Source organism: Aphelocoma coerulescens, chromosome 1A (genome assembly GCF_041296385.1).
Source record: "Aphelocoma coerulescens isolate FSJ_1873_10779 chromosome 1A, UR_Acoe_1.0, whole genome shotgun sequence".
NCBI lineage: Eukaryota > Metazoa > Chordata > Aves > Passeriformes > Corvidae > Aphelocoma > Aphelocoma coerulescens.
This window is the reverse complement of record NC_091014.1, coordinates 80031739-80041917: the sequence shown is the minus strand read 5'-3', so window position 1 is coordinate 80041917 and position 10179 is coordinate 80031739. Positions and strand designations below refer to the sequence as shown.

The 10179-nt window shown below is 60.8% G+C and overlaps 1 protein-coding gene across 1 annotated transcript; it reads right to left on the bottom strand.

Moving 5' to 3' along the window:
• Window positions 1-1334: 1334 nt before the first annotated feature.
• LOC138104494 (thyroid hormone receptor alpha-like) lies at window positions 1335-8171 on the bottom strand. The gene is made up of 5 exons (XM_069003791.1): window positions 8133-8171; window positions 6911-7085; window positions 5014-5313; window positions 4457-4656; window positions 1335-2843 (listed from the first exon to the last, which is right to left on the bottom strand). The coding sequence occupies exons 1-5, from the start codon at window positions 8169-8171 to the stop codon at window positions 2838-2840; spliced, it is 720 nt and encodes a 239-aa protein (XP_068859892.1). The 3' UTR covers window positions 1335-2837.
• Between the last annotated feature and the right edge of the window lie 2008 nt (window positions 8172-10179).

The following is a 10179-nucleotide window of genomic DNA, read 5'->3' as shown; positions in this document are numbered from 1 at the left end:
TTCTATGAGTTTTGACTGTAAAAAAGATCTGAAAATTCTAGTAAAGGTCATGTGTCATGGAATGATTCTCTCGGCACACCCGGGCTATGTGTGGATGAGATGATTTCTGTGCTACATCCTGGCCAGAGAATAAAGTAGTGCCTTGACTCTCTAACATTAAAAATGTTGCTGGAGGCTTTTTTGTTTTTCCTGCAGTTTCGGTGACACAACCAGGAAGCAGAACAGGAGCTTTATGGCCCTGTTACTTGGGTCCTAAAATACAGAGAAAGAAGACAGGGCAGAGAGCAAAGAAGAAAAACAGAGCTTTGTCCTCATTCACATCATAGCCCTGTAAGGCTTTGACCAAAAGATATAACTGTATAGTGAAACATCTATGGGGGACTCTCTTGTCTGGCACAGAGGGGTTCTGCAGATGGACTTCCAGGGCAGGGAAAGAGTACCAAGTCGGCAACACAAATTACTTCAGGCCAAACTCCAATACATAACTATAGATTCCATAGATACATCCAGCCTTAAGCCCAGAAGCAATACAGGTGGGGAGAACGGAGCCTGGGTGATTTAAACTACGTGTTTAAGCAGTTCAAGGTAACTGGAAGTAGCGCTGGTGCCTCTGGGTTTCTCTGTTCGTTATTTAAGGTGAACATAAAAACACAGAGTGCAGGAGCCCAAGGATGTTCCTCACTGGCTTCAAGCTGGCAGTTTCCTAAAAGCAGCGCTTGTTGCTTTCCTTGGTTTGCCGACCAGCAGTGCCACCTCCCCTCCCTGCTGCCATGGAGCTCAGCCTTCCCCAGTGTTAACAAAATGGCACGTTACTCTACTTGGCCAGATTTTAGCTCTGAGAATTTCATTCTGAACAGTTCAGCATCTGCTTTAGCCAAAACAGTTCCACTATTTCCAGGAATATTATTAAAGGAAAAATAGACTGCTTGGCACATGTTACATAAATTCAGGCAACCTTTTATATGAGGATCTCTAGCTTCAGAAGGGAAATTTTGAAATCTGGCAGAGAGGTGACCTTTGTGGTAGAAATGTGTCTATCCCTATTAAAACCTACCTAACTTTGGCCAGATTATAGAGCAGGGAAATACTGCAGTTAAGGGCGCAGTAAAGAGTTCTGAGAATTGCACTTACTTGCTGTTTCTGCTGTGGGCAAGAGGTCCCTTATCTCCTGCAGAGCTGCAGCTTGTGCTCCCCCACTACCTTGGCCAGTTATGGCTGCACAGGTCCTCCATGGCTGGATGACGAAATTACAGAGCCAAGGGTGAGCAGAGAGACCAGCATTCCATCTGATGTCTACATACATTCCCGTAATTTTCTGATACAGGACAGCCCCATCTGTCACACAGCCCAGGTTCAACGGCAGCATCGCGAGTGCTGCGCAGGCACGAGGGCACTGCAGAAAACAAACTGTGACCAAAAAAGTCAGGGCAATTACAATACATAGATGCACAGCTGGAAGAATTAATGTCAAGCAGACAATGGCATTACAGACGTCCCCTAACAATGAGGGCTTGAATCTGCTGTCTCAGTAAAACTCTCTAAATTAGGTTTGTGTGCAGCATACGGAGAGTTTCTGAAAGAAATATAAATATAGGCCATCATTCTGCAAAGCTTCACAAACCCAAACCCTTGCATTCAGGTGCCATCTCACTGACTTTGCTGCAAAATCAAGGCCATTCACGTTAAAAGCACAGACAAGAACATCTGCTCAAACTGAACTTGTAGAAAAAAGCCCCAGTCCTAGGTAAGGCAGAACACACGTGTTTTAATTTTTAAAGTCACTATGACACAGAGACTTGTTAAGAAATGCACGTGCTTTTAGATGTATAGGGCTGCTGGAAGGAAAGGCTGAAGTTTTTTTACAAATGCCTGTAGCTCATAGGTTAAGACTACCATCAGACCGATATCCTTCAACACTCCAACTTCAATACCAAAATTGTAAGAACCTCCTGCATTCCATTCCCTAGTACGGTAACAAGACAAAGTCCTCACCCACCCTGGATCGTCCAAACAATAGAATACAAGGTTGAAACGAGCCTTGTGGTTTGAGGGGCACCTTCTGCCCAAAAAGCCCAACTGTGCATCCAGATAAAAATGAACACCACAAATAGAGAGTACAAAAACCACGGAACACCGCTTCCAGCAGGCGCCCTCGTCGGTATTTAAAGGCGTGGCTCAGGCAACAGCAACAAAGCCCCGAGGCAAAAAGCCTGGGAGGTCGGGGTTGGGTTTTTTTCCATTCAAGCCACACGTGTTCCCCAGCGCCCATTACCGGGACTCGCTCCGGGCTGGCGCCGTTCCACGGTGCGAGGGGACCGGAGAAGCCACGCGACCCACGGCACCGGCGGCACTCGGTGCCCGGGGGCGGCCCCGCGCCGGGAGAGCCCCGCCCGCCCCCGGCACCTGGACAGCTCATCCTCTGCACCTGACACACTGGGGCACCGGGCTTTCCTTCCTATGGATAACAGGGGAGAACGAGGGGGGGAAAGGATGATGGACAGATGAGGGGGAGAGGGGGAAGAGAGGGGAGTCGGGTTGGGGAGCAGGGAGAAAGGAGGGCTGGGGGGATCGGGGATGCACAGGGGAGCTGGGAGAGAGGGTGGGAGGCACTGGGGAGAGGGTAGGAGGGAGGCTGGGAGAGAAAGGGAGAGTGTGGGGGAGAGAGAAAGAAACTGGGGGGGTCTCTGCTTTCCTACCCCCCCGCAGATCCATCACCTTCATCAGCAGCTTGGGCCAGAAGCGGGGAATGTTGTGTTTGCGGTAGTTGATATAGTGCTCAAAGGCCAGCAGATACATCTCCTGGCACTTCTCAATCTTCTCGACACAGATCAGCCCCGTCAGGTCTGCGGGAATCAGGGAATCATCAGGGGATTGTGGAATCATGGAATGGTTTGGGTGGGAAGGGACCTTAAAGCTCACTCAGTTCCACCCCCCTGCCATGGCGGGGACACCTTCCACTATTCCAGGGTGCTCCAAGCCCTGTCCAACCTGGCCTTGGACACTTCCAGGGATGGAGCAGCCACAGCTTCTCTGGGCAGCCTGTGCCAGGGCCTCAGCACCCTCACAGGGAGGAATTTCTTCCCAATACCCCATCACAATCTCCCCTTTTCAGTTTAAACCTCTCCTTGTCCTGGCACTCATTGCCCATGGAAGAGTCCCTCTCCCAATCCCATACCTGCAGGGATTCTCCCTCCCACAGGGCTGAGTGTCCCATGCACCCCCTGGGTGTTGGGGTGCCCACCCCACAGACCCACGTCAGCCTGGCAGGGGGCCCCAGGGCACCAAGGGGACCTGTGCCTGGGTACCAGGGATTGGGGTGCCCACCTCATGCTCCTGGGACCCCTCCCAGCCTGGCACAGCTGCCTGAAGCTCTGGGAATTGGGGTGCCCACTCCAAACCCCCCCAAAATCCAGGGGGGGCACGGTTTCCCACCCAACACACCCTGAAGATGTTGTGAGGCTCTGGCATCAGGGTGCCCACCCAACACACCCCCAAGACAGTCAGGACTCTGGGCATTAGGGTGCACACCCAGTGCACTTCCACGTGCTGGGGGTTGTGGGCAAGGGGGTGCCAACACAACAATCCCCGTGCACAGCCTCTGGGCATGGGGTGCCCTCCCAATTCCCCCTGAAGCTGCTGGGGATCTCTGGCATCAGGGCGCCCACCCAACACCTCCCCAGGACAGTGAGAACTCTGGGCATTGGGGTGCCCACCCAACACCCAACCCTGATTCCTCTGGCATGGGGTACCCACCCCATTCCCCCACTACTGGTGTGCACGCACACCTGAGGACATGAGCAGCACAGCCTGGAGCAGGGCCACCTCGGTGTCATCCAGGTTGAAGGCAGAGAGGGACTTGCCACGGTGGCATTGGGGAACGTGGTGTGGCCGTGTCACCCCTGGGACCCCCACAGCAGATGGGTCATTGGGGGGGTGTGGTGTGACTGTGTCCCCCGTAATGGACAGTGGGGTTTGGGGGTGCAGTGTGACCGTGTCCCACTCTGGGACCCCCACGGTGGACAGTGGCAGGGGGTGCAGTGTGACCCTGTCCCCCCTCCCTGAGACACCCCGGGGGGTGTGATGTGACCCTGCCCCCCCTCTGGGGCCTCCATGTCACCGGGGAACACTCGTGGCAGGGCCAGTGCAGCAGCCAGAAGAGGAAGCTGCGTGACAGGGCCAGTGACAGGGCCAATGGCAGGGCCAGGGCCACCCGCGGGCACAGCTGTCCCCTTCGGTCACTGCTCACCCCTGAACTCTTTAGGGGTGACCAGCTCAAGGACACTGGGCAATGTCCCAACCCCCCTCGACTGCCCAAGGACACCGGTGACATCCCAAACCCTGGCACTGCCACCATGTGTGTGCTGAGTGTGTGAGTGCTCAGCAGATCCTGGCTAGGGCTGGGGGCCAGGGTGGGGGACCGAGATGGTGACAGAGTCCCTCCACTGCATCCCCTCACCAGGAATTTCCGCTTCTGCTTCCAGTGGCTGCCCTGGGCATTGGTGCTGCGGTGGGCTTCTGTCACAAGGCGGATCAGCTCCCACTCCTCGGCGCTGGGGCGATGCTGCAGGGACTTGATCATCTCCTCCTTCTGCTGCCACTCCCGGTTCTCCTCGATCAGCTTCCGCTTGGCTACCCGCTTCGAGTCATCCAGCACCACTGCCGGACCCCCAGCATCAGCCAGGATCCCCCCACATCAGCCAGGACCCCCCATCCATGCATCCCACAGCTGCAGCATAGCACCCCATGGTGACCCCCCCCAGCCTCCTCCTGTGGCTGCTCTGGGCATCCCAAATTGCCCCATAGCACCAGGACCCCAACCCACCTCCCAAAAGCCCCCCACTATCATCTGGGATGCCCCCCAGTCAGCTAGGACCCCCCATTCATGCATTCTACCCCACTGCTGCATCACATACCAGCCCAGTCCTGCAGCTACTCCGGGTACCCCAATGTGCCCCAGGGTGTCGGGACCCCAACCTGCCCCCCAGCCGAGCCCCCCCACGCCCCCCAACTCACGGTCCATGGCCATGCCCACGGAGATGCACTTCTTGAAGCAGCAGAGCTGGCACTGGTTGCGGGTGATCTTGTCGATGACACAGGAGTAGGTGGGGTGCAGGTTCTTCTGGATGGTCCGACGGAAAAATCCCTGGGGAGGGCATGGGGGAGTGACCCAGTGAGCACTGCTGAGCCCCCCTAGCCCCCTGCCCCAAGTCACCTTGCAGCCCTCGCAGGCGATGCAGCGGTAGTGGTAGCTGGCGGCCTTGTCCCCGCACACCACGCACTGTTCATCTTTGTCCAGGTAACTAGGGATGTACCCTGCGGGGACCCCCAGGTCAGGGACCCCCAGGGCACCCCAGAGCAGGGACCCCCGCAGCGGGGACTCATGGGGTGCTCCATGACAGGGATTCCCATGACAGGGACCCTCAGGGCACCCCAAGTCAAGGACCCCTGGAACACCCTGTAGCAGGGACCTTCCCACACACCCCACATCAGGGATCCTCCAGGAATCCTGAGTCAGGGACCCCCTTGCATGCCTCACATCAGGGACACCCCACACACCCCATGCCAGGGACCCCCAGTAAGCCCTCCCCTCCCTGTGCCTCAGTTTCCCCTCTGTCTGCACCCACTGTCTGCCCCACCACTACCCCTGCCCTGGCACGGGAAGGGTTAACACTGGGGGTGTGGGGGGGGGTGCCTGAGCCCCCCACGCCAATAAAGCCCCCATTATCCCATTATCTGGCCGGGAACCGGCAGCGGGGGGGGGGTCCCTGTCCCCCTGGCACACAGAGACCCACTGTCCCTGTCATTGTCCGTGGTCCCCCCGCCTGGCAGGCCAGGAACCAGCCCCCCACCAGAGTCCCCCCAGCCTCCCCACCACCGACTGCTCAGGGAAACTGAGGCACAGATTGCCCATGATGCATGGGGCGGTCCCCAGCACCCTGGGCCCCTCATGTCCCTCCCGGGAGCCCACCCTTGTGTTTTGGGGGGGCTGGAATTGGGGATCCCCGAAGGGTGAGAGGGATGGGAAAGGGACCGGATGCCTGGGTCCCCCCTGCATGGAGCACCTGTAACTCAGGGGAGTGTCCCCAGCACCCCAGGACCGCCGCACCCACCCGGGATCCCACAAACCCAGGCGTGGGCACCCCTCGAGCCCACTCTGGCGCTCTGCAGGTGCCGGATGCGGGGGTCCCTGGGTGCTCCCTCCCTCCGGGAGCGGGGCGGGTGCAGGGGATGGGCGGGAGCCGGACGCTTGGGTTCCCCCCTGGCCCCCCATCGGGTCCCGCCGGCGCCGGCTGCTCCCCGCCGGGAATGGGGCAGGGCGGGGGGCAGTGCCCGCAGGGCCCCCCTTATCGCCCACCCCAGGGTGCTGCCGCCCCAATGGCGGCACCCCGACCCACGAGGCGCCGAGGGGGATGTGGGGGACTGGGACCCCAGCAGACCCTGCAGGGATGTGGGGTGCAGGGGGGACATGGGAGTGGGGTATCCATGGGACTCTGGGGTGCCTGGGGGACATGGGGACCTTGGGGTGTCTGCCAGGGACATGGGGTGTCCACGGGACCCTGGCGTTCCTGGGGTGCTCACAGGGGATAAGGGGTGTCCGTGGGACTCCAGGGGACCCGGTCGAGACATGAGGCGTCCGTGGGACCCTGGGGTACCTGCATGGACACAGGAATCTTGGGGTGACCATGGGGGACAAGGGATGTCCATTGACTTTGGGGGACCCAGGTCATACATGGGGTGGCCAGGGGACCCTGGCAAGGACTTGGGGCCCCCAGGGTGCCTGCCAGGGACATGGGGTGTCCGTGGCACCCTGACTTGCCTGAAGAGACTTGGGGACCCCAAGATGTCCACAAGGAACACGAAGGGTATCCAGGGGTCCCTGGTAAGGACTCGAGGCCCCTACAGTGCTCACACGGAGTGCCTGCAGAACCCGGCGAGCATATGAGGTACTCGGGGGACGCGGGGGTGCCCAGCAGGGCCATGGGGTGCCCGGGGGGGTTCGGGGGGTGCCGTGGGTCCCCGTACCTGACATACTGCTCTTCACCAAACATTGGCTGCTCTTTCTTTTGCGCTTCCCATCCAGCCACCTACGGGAGGGGGGTGACAGGCTGAGAGGGTGCCCACGGATTCCCGCTGCACCCCCCCAAACTTCCAACAGCTCCCCCAAAACCCCCCTCGAACCCCCTTCTCTGCTGGGAAATGGGCAGCCCCCACCCAGGGGTCCCAGCGCAGCGATGTCACAGGTGGGGTCCAGCCCGGGAGTGCGGGATGGGGGGGGTAGGAGAGGGCCCTGGGGACCCCCCCCACCCAGAACACCCCTGTCGGGACCCCCCCCTCCGGGACACGACACCGCCCTGGGGGGGCTGGGACCGAGCGGGGGAAGGGAAGGGAAGGGAAGGGAAGGGAAGGGAAGGGAAGGGAAGGGAAGGGAAGGGAAGGGAAGGCGGGTGGGGGAGGGGAAGGAAAAGGGTGGGGGAGGGGCTCCTTCCCAGTCAAAGACAAAATGTCCTTTTGGCTGAGCGGAGAAGTGACGTCATCGGGGCTCAGCCAATGGCGGGCGGCGGGGGTCCGCGCGCGCCCGTCCCCGCGGGGGGGGCCCGGGGCCGCGGGGATCGGCACCTGCGGGGGGGGAGCCCCGGGGACCCCGCATCCCCCGGGGCCGCTCCAGCCCAAGGGGACCCCGGGCCGCCACCCCCCACCGGGGGCCCGAAATAGTCCCGGGGGGGGGTGGAGGGTGAGGGGAGGGGGCGGCTGGGAGAGGCACGAGTGGGGGGACACCATGGCGGGGCACGAGTGGGGGCATGTGGGCGTGGGGACACAGGGACACCAGGGGATGGACCTAGCCGGTGACATGTGGGGGGCAGGGGGACACGCAGGACATGGGCACGTGTGGGGATACCCAGAACGTGACATAGGGACACTTGCGGACATGTGGGGTACAGCGGGGCTGGGGGACACCTGGGGTACGGGGATGTACAGGACATGGGGACACCCAGGTTCGGAACATGAGTGGGGACACATGGGGTGGACGGGGATATGGGCACAGGGACAAAAAGGGCACCCAGGACACAGGGACACACGAGGCATGGACATATACACAACCACACAGGGACACATGGGGACACAGGGGGTACCCAGGGCACGGACACATACGTGACCACGCAGGGATGCATGAAGGCACACTGGGCACGACGACGCAAGAGACACAGTGGGCACTGGGACATGGAGACACTTGGGGACACACACGGCATTCGGACACAGAGGGCACAGCCAGGTATGGGCCACACAGGGATGTGCTGGGACACGCCAGGCGTGGTGCCACACGTGTCCGCCGCATGTCCCCGTGCTGGGGTGGGAGCTCACCGGGTGTCCTCTGGCTCCAACAGCGGGTCCAGGGTGCTGGGCTTCTGTTCCATTCACTGCAATTCCATCAAGGAGCGCTCAGCACCGACCGAGGGGGCTCCAGCGCCACGCGGGGGGCCACGGCTGGGGGGCCACGCCGCGCACCCCATGGTGCCCCTCAGTGCTCAGCACCGCGCAGCATCCCGGGCTGGATCCTGCGGGACAGGGGGGTCAGCCCAGACCAGCCGTGGGGGACACAGAGGGGACACCCAGGGAAGGGTGTGAAGCCATAAGGGACCCCCAGGAGCTGTGGCCACCGGGGAGGACTGGGTGTGAGCATGCAAGAAGGGAGGGAAGGAGGAGTATAAGGGCAGGAGAAAGAGGGGGAGCGGGGGCCTCACCTGGGCCACGCCCGGGGAGGCCAGCCCGGCCGCAACCTCCCCAGGCTCTAAGGGAGCAAATGGCGGCAGGGGGCGAATTCCGGGGCTTCAAACACCTCGGCCCCACGCACCTGAGCCGGGCCCGGGACCGCCCCAGAGCCCCGGCCCCGCCCGGCCCCGGGGCCCGCCCTGCCCGGCACGGGGGCGGCTCCATCGCTCGGGGCCCCGCCCCTCTCTCCCGGGCCGGACCCGCCCCGCGCACCGGGGCCGCTCCCGGGACCGGGGCTCCGGGTCCTGCCGGCGGCCGCTGCGGGTCCCGGGCGGCGCCGCCTCTTCCCCGGCGGGATTGGGGCTGGCATCGGGACCGGGAGGAGCCGCTCCGGGACGGGCGCTGGGGCCGAGCCCGGCGCTGCCGCTCCTGCTCCGGCCGGCTCTCCGCGGGGAGCCGGGGCTGTGCCAGCGCCCGGGCAGCCCCGGGATCCCGAGCCGGGCCCGACGCGCCGGGCCGGGCTCCGCTCAGCCCTGAGCCCCTCCCGGAGCCCGCCTTGGGCCCCACGACGCGGCCCCGGGCTCTGCCGCCAGCCCCGGACGCGGCGCTGAGTCGCTGCTCCCGAGCTCTGCGTGAGGCCGGGGAGCCCGGCTTCGGGCTGTGCCTAAGGCAGGACTCGGAGCTCAGAGACACAGACTCGCCCTAGCCCGAAAAGCCCGCTTTGAGCATCAAAACACAGCCCTTGTGCTTTAATTCAGGTCCAGCAAAACGCAGCACTTCAGTTTCTCTTTGTGAGCCCAAACACACAGGACTGGCTCTCTTCCTCAAGCCCTGAAAACAGGATTTAGTCACTGTTTCGGAGTCCCAGCACTGGCCGTACCAACCTGCTCTCAGGACTCTGTAGATAGAGAAATGCTGCTAGGAAGGATTTTCTTGCTATTTTCTAAGTCTGTGAGAGACTGCACAAAATCCCAGCCCCTCCCAAGCTGCAGCTCCTCACACCAAACCTCGGGGGAATCCCTGGTGCTTCCAACACTGCTGCAACCCCACCTGGAGCTGAGCTTCCAAGGTGTCTAATCCACATGCAAGCCTGGATAGTCCAAAACCTGCAGGAAAAGAGGAGGCAAAATGAAAAGGAAAGGGGGGGAAAAAACCCAGAGTTTTGGGTTTTCCCCGCGTTTGCAACAGGATTGAAGGGCAGGATAGAGAGGTAAAGAAGTACCAAAGGCTGCAGTATTTCAGGTGATTCAGAAGGGAGAACCCATTAGTTACAATAGCATTAGTAAAGGCAAACATCTCCTATTCCCTCATTTTAAGGGGTTCAGTTGAAGCAAACTCCCCTTTTTCAGCATTTTAAGGGTTTAAATCCACACTTCTACCCATGCCCTGGCATCAAATCTCTCACAAGGGAGCGAGCCCAGTACATATATAACCTAATGCTGCCCAAGAGTCCATTACTTTTCTTGTTCT